General features: G+C 39.4%; 1 protein-coding gene across 18 annotated transcripts in view; it reads left to right on the top strand.

Annotated features, from left to right (window-relative positions):
• Nucleotides 1-15,568, top strand: part of ARHGAP26 (Rho GTPase activating protein 26) — a 419,259-nt gene that overhangs the window by 132,441 nt on the left and 271,250 nt on the right. For all 18 annotated transcript variants that reach the window (XR_005355485.1, XR_005355484.1, XR_005355486.1 and 15 more), the window contains exons 9-10: nt 2,945-3,045; nt 8,593-8,687. Coding sequence is in view for 15 of the 18 variants with exons in the window: in XM_038530484.1 (XP_038386412.1) it covers nt 2,945-3,045; nt 8,593-8,687 (196 nt within the window). In the remaining 3 variants the exon portion in view is untranslated. The remainder of the gene's footprint in view (nt 1-2,944; nt 3,046-8,592; nt 8,688-15,568) is intronic.

Consider the following 15,568-nt stretch of genomic DNA (forward strand, 5'->3'; position numbering starts at 1 on the left):
TGCTAACTCAGACTCCTCTGTGGTGACTCACAGACTCCTGTGCTAGGCCCAGGGAAAGACTTTTTAATGGGGCCGTGCTATGAGGGTAGCATTTCCAGACTTAGGTCATGGAGTGCTAGATATAAAAGGAGGTCAGTTCTTTTTTTCTTTAATGGATAGTTGTCATCTTCCATCCCTCCTTTTTGATTGGATGTGTTGCTCCTTCCCAATTCTTGCTGGTTCTGTCCTCTTTACTATTCTTTTGTTGATTCAGGACAAGGCAAATATCTCCACTCCTAGAAGCTTACTAATGGAACAGAGCACTTGATTTCAGTGATTTTCTGGTTAGTGATTACTCAAATTTTGGTTGGCCTTAAAATTGTTGCCTGGTGACAGTGGAGGCAGTAGTGGCGTTTTAGGTTGGAGGCATTGGTTGTCTTGAGGGTTTTATGCCCTTTTTTCTTACAGAGATGAGCTTGTTGAGGTTTATAAGAAGTGGAAAGTACCCTAGTGCTGTATTTTGTGTAGGCCTCAGTATAAGATGTTACCTTTTTTATCCAGTGAGAAGAACCACTCCAAAAAGTTTAAGGTCAACTTGAATATATAGTTGAATCTCCACTTAAAATACTTTATTTATTCATATTATTTACTTACATAGACTTTCACATTAATAATCCAATTTTATGCAAATATTTCACATGATTTTTAAAACAATGAATATCTTGATTTTCATTAGAGCCAGATTTTAACTCTCAAACACATGAGTCTAGTGTATCAGTGGATACAAGTCTATTCATTTGAAAGTATTGGTTAACTTATTACTTAGAAATAATTTGAAACTTACAGAAAAATTGCAAGAAGAGTATAAGGGACAACCATGTGCCCTTTATCCAGATGCATGATTTTTTACACTTTTTCTACTCTTAGAGCATTCTTTCTTTTTCTGGCTATATGCATACACACATCACAGTCATAGAGACACACACATACACACTGCCATTTTTTTCTGAATCCTTTTAAAACAGGTTCTGTACCCCCTGCTTCTTTAGTATGTATTTTCTAAGAATAAGGGTATTCTTTTTATGTCACCATAGTATAGTTACCATATACAGCAAATTTAACATTGATAAGATATTTAATGTAAATGACAGTTCATATTCCAGTTTTGTCAGTTGTCCCAGTAGTGCCCTTATAAAGTATTTTCTTTCCTTCTTCCTAGATAGGATTTTGTGCTGTGTTTACTTGTCATGATTTTTTTTTTCTTTTTTTCTTTTTTTTTTTTTTTACTTGTCATGATTTTAGACTCCTTTACTCTGTAATAGTTCCTCAGCTTTTCTTTGTCCTTCATGACATGGACATTTTTGAAGAATGTAAACCAGTTCTTTTCTAGAATTTTCTTCAGTGTGGATTTGTCTAATGTTTCCTGAAGATTAGATTCAGGTTAGGCATCCCTTGTCAAATCCTACATAAGTAACATTTGTGGTTTTCTTTGGGGATCACATATCATGGCACAGGATGGCCATCTGGCCCACATGGTGATGTTAATTTTGGCCACTCAAAGTATCCTTTGGTTTATCCACTCACTGTACAATCACTTTTTTTTCCTTGTAGTTCATTAACAGTCTATGAGGAGATGCCTTGAGACCATATCCTTCTTATCAAGCTTTGCCCTCCCTAGAGTTAACATCCATCAGCAGCTCTTGCCTGAACAGATTGTTACAGTGATGGTTGCAAAATGGTGATATCTCAGCTCTGTCACTCCACATTTATTAGATGCCATTTAGTGTACTGTGAGGAAGTGACCACCCTTCCTTCCTCATTCTTTCCTTCTCTCCTTATCCATCCATCCATCCATCCATCCATCCATCATCCATCCATCCATCCATCCTTTTATTGTCAGGATGGACTTAAGGATTTCTGTTTTACTTGGTAGGCTGAATCCATATCCATTACTGTCTTTATTTGGATGCTCAAATTGTTTAAGATGCCATGCTTAAGAAATCTTTGTGTTGTGCTATCACTGGAATTTTTTTTCTGAGCCACAAAAATAAATTAGAATGGTTGTTATTTTTATCTTCGTTTTAGTGTATACACTGTTGTTTTTTACTTTTTTAGTTTCCTAAGCAACATTGCACACTTACTGTAGGCCTGATACAAAATTACTAAATCTTTGTTAAATCTCATGTTATTACTAATAAACAAACAAACAAACAAACTTCTGCTCTATGATATCTGTGAGCATCTAAGGCTAGTGTTGAGGACCTTAGAGGCTAATAATACTAAGTATGCCTTCTTCATCTAATAATATTTTATTATTCAAAATAAAGTAATTGGCCAACCACCAGGTAAAATCAGAGACTGTATATTGAGGGACAGACTCCTTAGATTACATTTAGGTATTTATAGTTACTTCCATTTACATCTCTGTGTCAGAGTTTGTCTGTCTGCTTTTCGGATTATCTTGAGTTCTGCTAAAGTACAGGTTAGGGGTTTGGCAGTAGGTCAGAACCCCTGTACATCTTTGCAGAGAGTTGCAGAGCAGCTGTGTGGGAAGCATGAAGTTATTACACCAGATGGGAACAGTGACAGGCACTTTGAGGAGCTTTTCTGTTCTTTCCATAGTCCTCTTACTCCTGTCAGGGGAGAAAGGAAACTTCAAGTGGAGATAAATGATGGGAAAGTGAATTAATTTCCCCAGGGAACCTCTACATCCCTTATATTATAAGACCAATTGGATGCAGCATTTAGTGGGAAACAGTCTTCTTGGTCCCTTGGGAAAGCCCTAGGTCAGTTCCATTTCCAGCCTGTGGGATCAGATTTCTGCCTATTCCAGTCTAGCTGGTGGAGACTATATTTGCCCCTAGAAACAGTTTAAGGGTGGGTGAGCATTGAGGGTTATGGGTTGTGTGTATTTCCAGCATGCGCTTGACACATAGAGATGTTTCATGGGAATACTATCCTGCAGGTCACTTTGGAACTTCTTGGGTGAAGCACTACTGTACATATCAACGGGATTCCAAACAAATCACCATGGTACCATTTGACCAGAAGTCAGGAGGAAAGGGGGTGAGTTCATTTTTTAAATTTCATTTTGCTTGGCTAACATAGGATGGTTATAATGCACATGCATATGTAAACACTGTCAGTGTATCCCTGTCATTTTCTTTTTTCGTTTTCAAATTTTTTTTTACTGATGTATAATTATAATTAGCATGCAGTATTAAATTTGGTTTCAGGTATACAGTATAATAATTCAATGATTTTATGTATTACTCAGTGCTTGTCCCAGTATGTGTACTCTTAAACCCCTTTATGTATTGGGACACTGCCCCCCCACCCCCCGCCCTTGGCAACCACCAGTTTGTTCTCTGTATTTAAGAGTCTGTTTTTTTCTGTACACTTGGCTTTTTTTTTTCTTTGTTGGTTCATTTGTTTCTTAAATTGCACATGTAAATGAGATCATAAGGTATTTATCTTTCTCTGTCTGACCTATTTCACTTAGCATTATCCCTCTAGGTCCATCCATGTTGTTGCAAGTGGGAATACCACATTCCTTGTCATGGCTGAATAATATTCCATTACATATATATATCCCAGTTTCATTCTTTTACATGTCGCCAGTTTTCCCAGCACCATTTGTGAAGAGAATGTGTTTTTCCTATTGTATATTCTTGCCCCCTTTGTTGCAGTTTAATTGATCCATATAGGTGTGGGTTTGTGGATTTTCTGTCCTATTCCATTGAGCTACCTGTCTCTTTTTGTGCCAGTACCATATGTTTTGGTCACTATAATATGGTAGTGTATCTGGAAATCTGGGATTATGAGATCTACAACTTTGTTCTTCTTTTTCAAGTTTGTTTTACTGTGATTTCCCTTACTTTTATACAGTAGTTCCAAGAGGAATGGTACCCTAGACAGTAACTGTACCAAAGCGAGTATTCTTAGCTTTAAGTTCTACTAGGAACTGCAACTAAGAAAGGCTCTTATATTTCACATATATACAATATTAAGTATGTCAAATGTGTTTAGATGCTAGAAATTCCTGGATGGTCTTGCCCTGTGAAACTGATGGACATCACTCTTACTTGATACAAAGAGGGCTGCCAGCTGGTGTTTTAGATGTCTTGGTTATCTTTTTGGTGTAACAGATTACCGAAAAAAATTAGCAACTTTTTTTTTCCCCTAAAGATTTTATTTATTTGTTTAAGAGGGAGAACACATAAGCAGGGGGAGAGGAGGGAGAGAAGCAGGAAAGAGGCAGAGGCAGAGGTAGAGGGAGGAACACTCCCCACTGAGGAGGGAGCCTGATGTGGGGCTCAATCCTAGGACCCTGAGATCATAACCTAAGCTCAAGTCAAATGCTTAACTGAGCAGCCCAGGTGCCCAAATTTAGCAGCTTTTAAAACAACACCAGTCATTTTAGTATTTCTCACAGTTTCTGTGGGTTGGGGATTGGGCTAGCATTTGGATGGGTGGTTTGGGCTTAGAGTTTCTCAGTGGGTTCCAATTGGATGGTGGCAGGAGCCAGAATAGTGAGGGTTTGAAGCAGCTTAAGGCTGGTCAGCCATGGCTGTCTTCTTTTCTCCTGGTCTCCTTCCTCTCTTTCCCTCTTTCCCGTCTGTCTGCTCTATACAGTCTCAGGGCCTGTCCATCTGGTCTCTCAGTGGGAGATAGTTTGGGTTTCCTCACAGCATGGTAGCCTCAGGGCAGCGGAAGGTGTAAAGAGTGAGTATACTAGCAAAGAAAGCAGAGACTGCATGTAGCCTTAGAAGTCTTACAGCCTTCCTTTTGCTCCTTTGGTTGAAGCAGTCATAAAAGCCTATGTAAGCCCACCCACTTTCAGTGGGAGAGGGGATGCAGATCAGCCTCTTGATGGGAGGAATATTACAGAATATTACAGAATATTACAGTATGGCACGAAAAATGTGTAGAAGTACTCTTGCAGCTGGCTCTGATCACAGGCCCTGCGGTCACTGGTATAGAGCTCCCCACCGTGTTACAGCCTTTCTCCTTTCTTCTGGGCTTGTTAGCTACAGCCTGAGTACATTTCTTCTTCTGGTGATGTGTCTTTTCTCTATGGATACTCTTAATATCTTCATTTTTTCTTTTAGTATTTTACATTTCATTATCATGGTCCTATGTGTGATTTTTTTTTTTCATTGTTTTTGGGAATTGGGAGACTTTCTGTTTTTGAGGATTGGTATCTTTCAGTAACTTTGGGAAATTTTTATCAGTTATCACACTTTGAATTTTGCCTCCTCTTCATATCTCCTTCTGGATATAACTCCTTTGGAGATAGCTAAATATTTTCAAGAAAAGCATATTTTTCATCTGCTTGATCTCTGGACTCCATTCTACATGATTTCTTTGATTCTATGTTTAAGTAATTTTTAAGTTTTGTCCAATATGTTGATAAATTAGTCCCCAGTAAGTCTTCCATCTCTGGGCCTCTCTGTGGTGCATTGTGGTGCAGTGTGTTGGGTTTGTGTGTGTGGTGGGGAGGCATTACAGAGGCTAAGAGGATTGGCTTTGAAATTAGACTGGTGGCTCAGTAATGTTAGATGCATTTATATTATTGTTGGCTACTCTGCCAGCTGCCCCTTGACCTCTACTACTTCAAGTTTTTCTTCCTGGCTTTCTTTTCCTAAGGCCATAAATATAGGAATTTATCAGCATCTCTTTCCCTTCCATGTATTACAGGAGAATACACCAAAGTTCTTTCAATGTCAGAAAGGGAATAATGTCAGGAAAATAATATTGTTCAAATAGAGAAACATAAAGAATTTACAGAGTCGGAAGAGATATTAAACATTGATCACTAGGTGTTCCCTAGTTTTCATACAATGGAAATAGAGTTAGACTTGCTCCCTTGTTGAGCCATAGTCCTTTTCCAATCCTGTCTTTCTAGAAATGAGCATCACTAAATTATTCTTTCACACAGTCTTTATTTGGGGGCTGTTGACCTTCTGCTTTTCTAAACCTTAAAAGAAGAACTCTTTTGTGTTTGATCTTATTTCACTGGAAAGTGAATGACAGAGACCAGTTTTGCTGGATGTTTGGGACTACCAAGTGTTCAGTGAATTAATAGTAAACACCTCACTGGGTTCTTAAGAAGTTTATATGAATTAGTATATATATTGTTGGGACAGAGCTTCACACATAATGAGTTCTGTGTTAGGAGCTTGATAGTACAATAATTAATTTTCCTAATAATTCCTTAAATTTATTTTATATTTTTAAGTCCTTGTATTATCCTATATTATCCTGCTTAATCCACTTTTCTCCTTCATAAAGGAGGAAATTGTGGTCTAGAGAGAGAAAATGATTTATAGAGCCATACAACTGATGAGTTACAGAGGCAGTAATCAGACTCTGATTCTGGAGTCTGCATCTTCTGAATCAGAGATGACTGCTGTGAATAATAATGATAATAATAATAGAAAAATAGATAAAATAATGTCTTTCCATGATATCACTCTATTTCCTCAGCTTTAAGGTGGAGGAAATAGGAAGACTGGCAATCTAGAGGTACATCTCAATTTGTACAGGAGAATCATGTGACATCTTTATATATGATATATGTGTTTGTACAAAGCTCTCCCCAGGAGGTGGAAATAGACAACATAGATAATAGGATGGGTTTTTTATTTTCCTAACATGCTTTTTCACTCATCTTTCCTGTCCATTTCATTTGCATTATTCTCCTGTAAAAGTACCTGCTTTTCTCTTAGCTTCAGATGAGGATTTGTGAGCAGATTTGTTCCATCATCTTGGAGATGTGTGTGGTGAAAGAGAATTCCCCTGTATCGTAGCCTCTGAGATGAGGCAGCTCTCTCTGTGTGAGGTCTGAGCAGCCTGAAGCTGACCTTGTCCCCTTCCCTTGCTTGAAACCCTTCATTATTTTTCCCTTGCTCTCGGGAAATGGACCACAATCTGCATGATCTGGCTCTTGATTCCCTCAGGCTCTTTTTCATACCACTTTGCCATTTGCTCTGGGATTCAGCCATACTGGCTCGCTTTCAGTTCCTCCCAGGCTTCATGGACCCTGACCACAGGACCTTTCACCTACTGTTCTCTACTCCCCTGAAAAGACAGTAGATGGAATATAAATTGTTTGTGTTTGATCTTATTTCAAATAAGAATATAAATTGTTTCTTGCTAGGTCTTCTGTGTTTGTGTGGTATTGTGATACTAGGGGGTAGTTAAGTTTTACCATATGCAGTCACATTTCCTTTCTCAACAAATTAGGCAGGTTTGCTAGTTTTCTCCCTTGTTTAGACAAAACGATTGGCAAAGGCAAGAGAAGAGAAACAGGAGCCGTAAATTCTTAAATGGGGCCAAAATCAGGGAAAGAAATTCCTGTTTTTAGGCAATAAAAGAACACTATGTGATGAAACTGTTGGATTCCATTTGTACAGTGGGATACTACTCAGTAGTAAAAAGAAAAAGAACTATTGATTTGTACAACATAGGTGAATTGCAAAAGAATTGTGCCAAATCAAAGAAGTCAGAAATAAAAGAGCACATAATATGTGATTCTATTTATATGAATTATAGAATATGCAAACTGATCTGTATGACAATTCAGTATTTACCTGAGGGTGGACCTGGAGGGAGGGATGAAATTCAAAGGACACAAGGAAATTTCTGGGGGTGATGGAAATGTTCATTAGCTTGATTGTGGTATTGATTTTTATGGATGTATATAGAAGTTAGAACTCATAAATTGACATGTACAGTTTATTACACATTAGTTATACCTTTGTAAAACTGTTCAAAATCTACTTATTGAGCGCTTCCTCTGTTCTGTGGCCGGTTTGGGCTCTGGGGACACTGGAATCAGCAAGAACAGACAGTCCCTGGCCTTAAGGAGCTTACAGTCTGATGAGGAGGGAGACATGATTGGAATCGTCACCTACAAGGACAGACCATTCCACCTGTGATCAGTGCTGAGACAGAGTACATGGTGCTATGTGAACGTGCCTTGGGATATTTGACCTGGTCCAAAAAGACCTTTCTGAAAAAAGATGATGGAGCCAAGATTATAGAAATTCAGAGTCAAGAGCAGACCCTTATCCACCCTGAAAATTAGGGGCGTCTGGGTGGCTCAGTTGGTTAAGTGTCTAACTCTTGATTTTGGCTCAGGTCATGCTCTCAGAGTTATGACATTGAGCCCTGTGTGGGGCTCTGTGCTGCGCAGAGTCTGCTTGTCTCTATGCCCTCCTCTCTCCCCCTCCTCCTGCTTGTATGTGCATGTGTGCACACTCTTTCTCTCTCTCAAAAAATAAAAAAATAAAAACTTGTGTAAGTCAAACCTGTTGCAGATATTATCAACTAGAGTTTATTTAGCATGGGTTGATGTACCATTATGATGTGCTGGAACTAAATTAAAACTAGGGGTGTTTGGCTTGAAGTATGACATGGTTTCCAGGTTTTAGCTGTGTGAGTCTCTTGCCTGAGGGGAAGGTTTTTGCTCGACTTCCCACCTTGCTGTGGTCATGAACACTCAGGCTCAAGAAGATGGAATGGTCACTTTTGTTCATGTGACATGTCTGTGGTATACTGGAGAGATGCACAACATAGCCCATGTGACAGTCTGTATGCTCCCAACAGGGAGAAGATGAATCCGTCACCCTGAAATCCTGCACACGGCGGAAAACAGACTCTATTGAGAAGAGGTTTTGCTTTGACGTAGAAGCAGTAGACAGGTGAGTAGCTGTCACATTCTTCTTAGGAACAAATATTGCTGAATTTATATATTTTTTGATTTTGTTTGTTTGTTTGTTTTTACCTTTTTCATTCAGTGAGAGCTTTCCTGTCCTCTAGACTTCCCCCCCGCCCCCCCCCCCCTTCTCCAGATACTCACTCGGTTTGGAATAGACCTCAGGCCAGCTGCTGGTCTGCACGGGTCAGTACAGCTTCTCCACTCTTGTAGGTTCAGTGTTCAGCTTCTGGTCTGGTTTGCTTTTAACAAAGTTAGGGCTTTTCCAGAGAAGTGATGTGTCTTTATCTCCGGAGCTTGAGTAGGCGTTTGATGAAAACTGTTAAGCATGATCATACGAGCTATTTGAGATTTTTTACTCTATTTATTTATCACCTACATTTTCTTTTTTTTAATGTAAATTTTTAAATTTAAAAATGGTCCAAAAGGAATCTAGGAAAGTGAAGGGTGGAACAAGTCATACTCATTTAAAAAAAGACAGCTTTTGGTTGTAGCGTTTCAGCACCATGTGTATGCACCCTGGAAAAACAGCAAACCACTTGTAAAAGCACTTTTTGCTGAGGAAGCTGGGTGTTGTAGTCCTCAATATTTATGGAGCCTCATTAAGCTGTACCATTTTGTGGTGTTAAGCTAGTTTGACAACATTCCAGTTCTTTGAAACACTTTACTTGGCAACAGGTTAATTCCTTGAGTGAAAGCCACGTGTTAAGCTTATTTGTGCTGTCTGTTCAAGATCAGCAGTGCCAGCGTTAAAGATTCCTAAATCTTAGCATGATTCTCCCTAGAATGTCATTTACTTTCTTCCCTTTATTCTCTCTCTCTCTCTCTCTCTCTCACACACACACACACATACACACATACACACCTCATTTTCTGAAGCCAATACTTCTGCCCTTTTTGGAACATTGGCCTATGGCCACTTGTTCCTGGTTCTAGAAGATGCAGAGACTGAGTGCCTTCTGGGGGTGTTGGCATGTTTGGAATGCTTTCTTGTGCCCTGATGTCTCCCTATACTGTGACTGCTAGAGCACCTGTGGAGGGAGCATGCCCTTTTCACTTTAATCATATCATGGAAAGTACCTCATCTCTTCAGCTGTTAGCCATTATACCTTGGACTCTCAAGTTAGGCAGCCAGGGTCTAAATTTGGACTTTGCTGTTTAGTAGGCATGTGACTTTCAGCTATAACTGCTTAATCTCTCAGGGCCTAGATTTCCTTATCTGGAAAATGAAGATGGTAATAGTACCTGGTTCCTAGAATTGTAATGATTCAAGGAGATAATGTACATAAAATGCTTGGCAGGGTGGCAAATAATAAAACCTGTTATTGGTTAATTAGCCTATACTGCATGTTCACCAGACTTGATTTTGTAAGGTTAGACTCTAAATGATAAGAAGTGAACATGATTTGTAAAGAAAAGAAAGTACCACAATTCTTCACCGTGTTTGGGATGTGAGAGGGTAATGGGGAAGGGGTACATGAAGATATATATAGGTTGAAGTAGTGGGAATCGCAAAATGTCTGCCTCACACCAAAATTGGTAATTCTTGATTTTAAACAAATCCTAACTCAGGATGCTTTAAGCACTGTGTCTCTGTTCTCAGTATGGAATCTAAGGGAACTCATATTGTTGGCATCCATGAAAGAGGTGGAGAAGTTGTGTGAATTTAGAGGCAGAGGTAGTTGCTTGATGCTTGTCGACGGTTTCTAGAGACTGTTGTCCCTTTGTATGGTTATTCGGAAAAGGATGTGCCTCATATTGCAGCTGTCCCTTAGTTTGAAAACCAGCCCAGAGATGATTTCTATAGCTGAATTGTTTCCTGTTTTCTTCCTCAGAAGTTTTCCCAGAAGTTTTCGAGAGGTTTTTTTTTTTAAGGCAATTAAAACTCAGCGAGGTGCCTCCGTCTCATTTCCACCTTGCAAATACTTCCTACCATCTTTCCCCTTGATTATACCCTTAAAGCTTTGCATGTCCCAATTATAAGCTGAGAGCACATGTGTCACATTGAACATACTGAGTGGGTTTGGGAAGTGGATTTCTCTTAAATTAACTGTTTCTGGTTCCCTTCGGTTTGAGTCTGGGTTCAGAAAGAGGCTGCCAAATTTCCTCTTAGTAAGCAGGAGGTGCGTAGCTAGTTGTGTTGTATTGCTTATATTTAAAATTTTCTTGTATATTGTGGTATTGGGACACTTTAAAAACCCTTCTGGCTGGGGAGAGACTGTCCCTCAGAGTTAGATAATTCTAAGAGATAGCAAAGGGCAATGCCTGGAGCATGCCATTGACATGCAAATTAAGCAACCCAGGCCCTGCCTCCTCCAGTTTGCCCTTAATCCCCAGGAAGCAATACTCCTCTGCTTTAGTCATCTGAGGTCCCAGGTGCCAAGCCAGGAGGGCCACTCCTATAGTTTAGAGCCTTCTGAAATTATTCAGACTAGCCAATAAACTGTTGATCCTGCCCTGCTTTGCATTTCTCTTGGAAACTGCAATAAGAGCTGTCAGCCAGACTCTTCCATCAATTCTGCCAACAAGAAGCCCCTTGGGTGCTGGCTCTTTCCCATATGGCTCTGTTAGGTATGCCATTCGGGCACCCTGTTTCTAGGACTTGAAAGTATAAGAAATTTTGTTTTCTGAGCTTGAGCATCTTCTGTGCCTCCTCTTGGGGCCACACCTGTCACCTAAAATAACATAGAACATGTATGAAATACTTCTCTGTTTTCTATGTAGGTCATTATCTTTGATCTCAAAGATTAGGTTACAGTTGGGCAGCATTTTTCCTTCTCTGTCTCCTGTTTTGACTCCATGTCTTTCTGCATTATTCTTAGCCATACAGGAAAGGACTAAGGAGAGAAGGAAAAGCATTTCCATGGGTTCATTGGCAACATTCCTGGGAACTCTGCCCGGAGTCCTGTCCTCTGGAAGATTCCTACACCTTGGTTTTTCCCCAGTGTGTTTTAGCAAGGATGTGATTCCTGCTGCCTTTCCAACCTGTGCCTTCCACAGATTTCTCAGGTGTACCTGAATGGCTTGAGAGGAAGAGGGACAAAATACAAGTTTAGCACCTAGGAAATCAGGAAGTAAAAGAGGGACTGGTTATATTTATAGATGTTTATGTAGTGGCTATTAATGTTTTACTCTATTAAGGTATAGATACATGCTAAAGTAGTATTTTTTGACGTAGAATATATTTAGGGTTGAATACTTCTATCTTTTAGACTCAGTGCTGATAGTTTATGTTATTTTTTAACAGAGGCTATAGCCTTTAGGAAGTGATACTCTAGCAGGTCAGTATTTTTGAGTTGATGACATCACCATGTCTTACTGTGTGTTGAGAACCACCTGCACTCAGCATCCACAGGGGTGCTTGTTAGAACTACAGCCTCTTGGCCCCTGCCCCAGACCTACAAAGTCTGACTCTCTTGGAAAGAAACTTTGAAATACACTTTGAGAACAAGCTCTTCATTTGTCTTTTATTCTCATTTATAATTGGTACATTAAACACCATACCTATTACAATACAGATTTTTCAGAGTGTATAAGAGATGTTTCCTTATGAAAAACATTGTAACAAGGAACAAGAGTAAAACAGAACAAAAATCCAGAAAACCGAGCCTTCTTTATGAAGGAGCTTAATTCTTACCAATACGGAGGAGACGACTACGGCTAGTAGAAAACGTCATTTCCAGCCTCTGATAAGATGACCAGGAAGAAGGCAACAGCAGCCACTATCATAAAACTCGCTTTTTAAGTTAAAGATGGAAGGGAACCAGAAGTAAGAGAACACTTTCTAGAAGCTGAATGCTTTTCATATATGTCTCAGGTTATTCTCCCTACACTCCAAGGAGGATTGTGCTTCACTTAATTCACATTTCTGATGATGAATCTGTAGTTCAGAGGTGTGAGTCTTCCCCCAGGCTTAGGAAGGATTTGAACTGAGGTGTGTGGGTGCATACTGCAGGGCACTTTGCTGCCTCAGAACTGAGGATACGTTAGAAATGTTTCCAGTGAGAAGCCCCGGGGCTGTCAGAACTTGGGTTTCAGAGATACCACTGAGTGTTCAACTTGCTCGATGTGAAATCTGTGAAGTGCTTTCTCACCATAATTACTTGCACGTGGCATCATAAACAAATGGATGAACTGAAGCTGCAAACTAGCTTCTGTTCTTATATTTACTACTTTATGACCTTCAGAAAATCCTCACATGGCTAACAGTTCAAAGAGGCAGTGCAGATAGGTGCCAGGTACATCACACACAGGTGTTCGATGAATGGTATGTTTTGTGTGTTTTTGTTTTTTGGTACACCTCTTACACCTTTTATTTTTAAGGTGACAGTTCTATTTGGGGAGGTTAGCATGAGTAAGGAATAAAAGCAACAGTGCCATTTATCAGTTGATTTCATTGTATCACAATGCATTGCTGTTACTTTGTTCCTCCTGAAATCCTGATGATTAATCAGGATTAATCTCCGATATTCATATCCTACAGGAAGAAGTGTTGTGACTCTTTGACCCCTGAACAAGCTGGAAATCAAAATAACTGTTAATTCAGAGGTTTGGGATTCAGATCTATAGTTCTTGAACCTTGTGTCAGAGGTTCTCTGTAAACTGAATACATTTCAGAAAGTTACTTTTAATTCTTGTATCTAATTGTTTTTCCTTTGATATTTCAACTAGGCCTATAGTTTCAGGATCTTACACCCTTCTATGGTAACTTCACATAATTACTTAGTTCCACATAATCACATCTTATCTGTCGGTATTCTCTAGTGCCTGCATGCCTTTGATTCCTTTTCTCAGAACTGGTTTGTGGGGGTGGGGTGGGGGTGGGGAGTGGTTCAAACCTGAGAATTTGTTAAAGACTCTGGGACAGTTGTGAGTAAGTATGTTACAGCCTGTTGTTTTCATGTCTTTGTCTTTCCTTCAAAAGGGTTTTATTGTTACCAACACTGACAAGTTTATATTAGTAGAAACTTTTGTGTCTTTGTTCAGTTCCAAAGTAAAAAGTTGTGTAGGTCAAGATATCATGTCCATTAAATCATTGCGATACTGCTTTGAATTTCCCTTCTGCTTTTGTTTTTAAATTCAGTTTCAGGACTCTAGCATTAAGACTATTTTAGGGCTTTAAGTAAGTGTGTAGGACTTGGAGTTGCTGTAGGATGTTGCCACAATATGATACAAAGAGGAGTATTTTCTTTCTTAGAAGAGGTTTATTGTGAGTTAAATTGTGTATCCCTCGATTCATATGTTGACTAATCCCCAGTATCTAAAAATCAAAATTATTTGGAAACAGTGCCTTTACAGAGGTCATCAAGTTGAAAGGGAGGTAATTAGGGTCTTTACAGAGGTCTTTGAGAAAGTGAAGTCATTAGGGTGGGCCCATAATCCGGTAAGACTGATTGATGTCCCTATAAAAGGGGGTAATTTGGATACCAAGACAGATTATATACACAGGGAGAATACCATGTGAATGCGAAGGCGGAGAAGGGGGTGATGCATCTTCAAGCCACGGAGTGCCAGAGGTGGCTAGTAAATCGCCAGAAGCTATGACTGAGGCATGGAAAGGATTCTCCTTCACACACCCCAGAAGGAACCTCCCCTGCTAAGTACTTGCTCTCAAATTTAACAGCCTCTAGACTTGTGAGATGCTAAATTTCTGCTATTGCTGTCACCCAGTTTGTGGTACTTTGTTACAAGCAGTCCTAGCAAAGGAACTCTGCATTGAATAGGGAGTACCTCTGTCACTCAAGCAACAGCAATACCCCTGACCTCCTTACTTATTTATTTATTTAATTTTATTTTTTAAAATATTTTATTTATTCATGAGAGTCACAGAGAGAGGGGCAGAGACATAGGCAGAGGGAGAAACAGGCTCCCTGCAGGGAGCCTGATGTGGGACTGAATCCCAGGACCCCAGGATCATGACCTGAGCCAAAGGCAGATGCTCAACCACTCAGCTACCCAGATGTCCCCCTAACAGCCTATTAGATGGATGGGCCGGCACACACTTGTTGAATAATCCCACTGGCAAAAGGCCCCACTGTACAAACAACATATTGACATAAATTATCTTCCTTATTCTGGATACTTTTGATGGTAGCCTAAGCTTTCTTTAGCTTAAAAAAATATATATCATTCTTTCTTCTTAATAAAGAAGCATTCTTTTGTGTTTTTATATTACCTTGCCGTAGCACCGAGCATTTGAAGGTTTATATTTTATATTGCTGAACTGAATAAAGACTGGATTTATCATTTTTTTCCCTAAAATTATGTCACCTCTTTTTGAAGGAGTTCAATGTAAAATTCATGGGTAGGAATGGGACTCCCATCTAAAAGTAGCTGTTAGTGGTAGTGGTATGTGAGTTACTAATACTTGCCAATTGGTGCTTCCCTTCAGTCACTGAATAATTAACTCCACCATGCAGCATCTTATGGAAATTCATGAATAAGAATAGAGAAAATATTTGTTCAAGCTCAAGGATCATGGTGGCAATCTTCTCCCAGCATCTCTGGATTTGTTTAAAGAAATTTCTCACAGATGTAACACATGGATATTTTCTCCCATATGTTTTCCAGGAGGAGCCACTAAACCATATGGAAAATAATAGAAACAAAAGGCTTCGTTTTGATGCACTGAATCAATGTAGTCTCTTGAGTGGTGGTGTTTATATTTAGGGAAAGGAAACAATTAGAGTGCTGTATTTTTTCCAGGATTAATTCCAGCAGAAGTCCTTACATTTGAAGACGTTATGTGGAGTACTAAATGGCTGATTCCCAATATTGGCATGGGGGCCAGGACAAGCATAGTCCTTACCTTCGTGGAGTTTACTTTTGACTATAGAAATGCATACACATACAGATTTATGCAACTAA

This window comes from Canis lupus, chromosome 2, assembly GCF_011100685.1.
Source record: "Canis lupus familiaris isolate Mischka breed German Shepherd chromosome 2, alternate assembly UU_Cfam_GSD_1.0, whole genome shotgun sequence".
In the NCBI taxonomy this organism is placed as follows: Eukaryota; Metazoa; Chordata; class Mammalia; order Carnivora; family Canidae; genus Canis; species Canis lupus.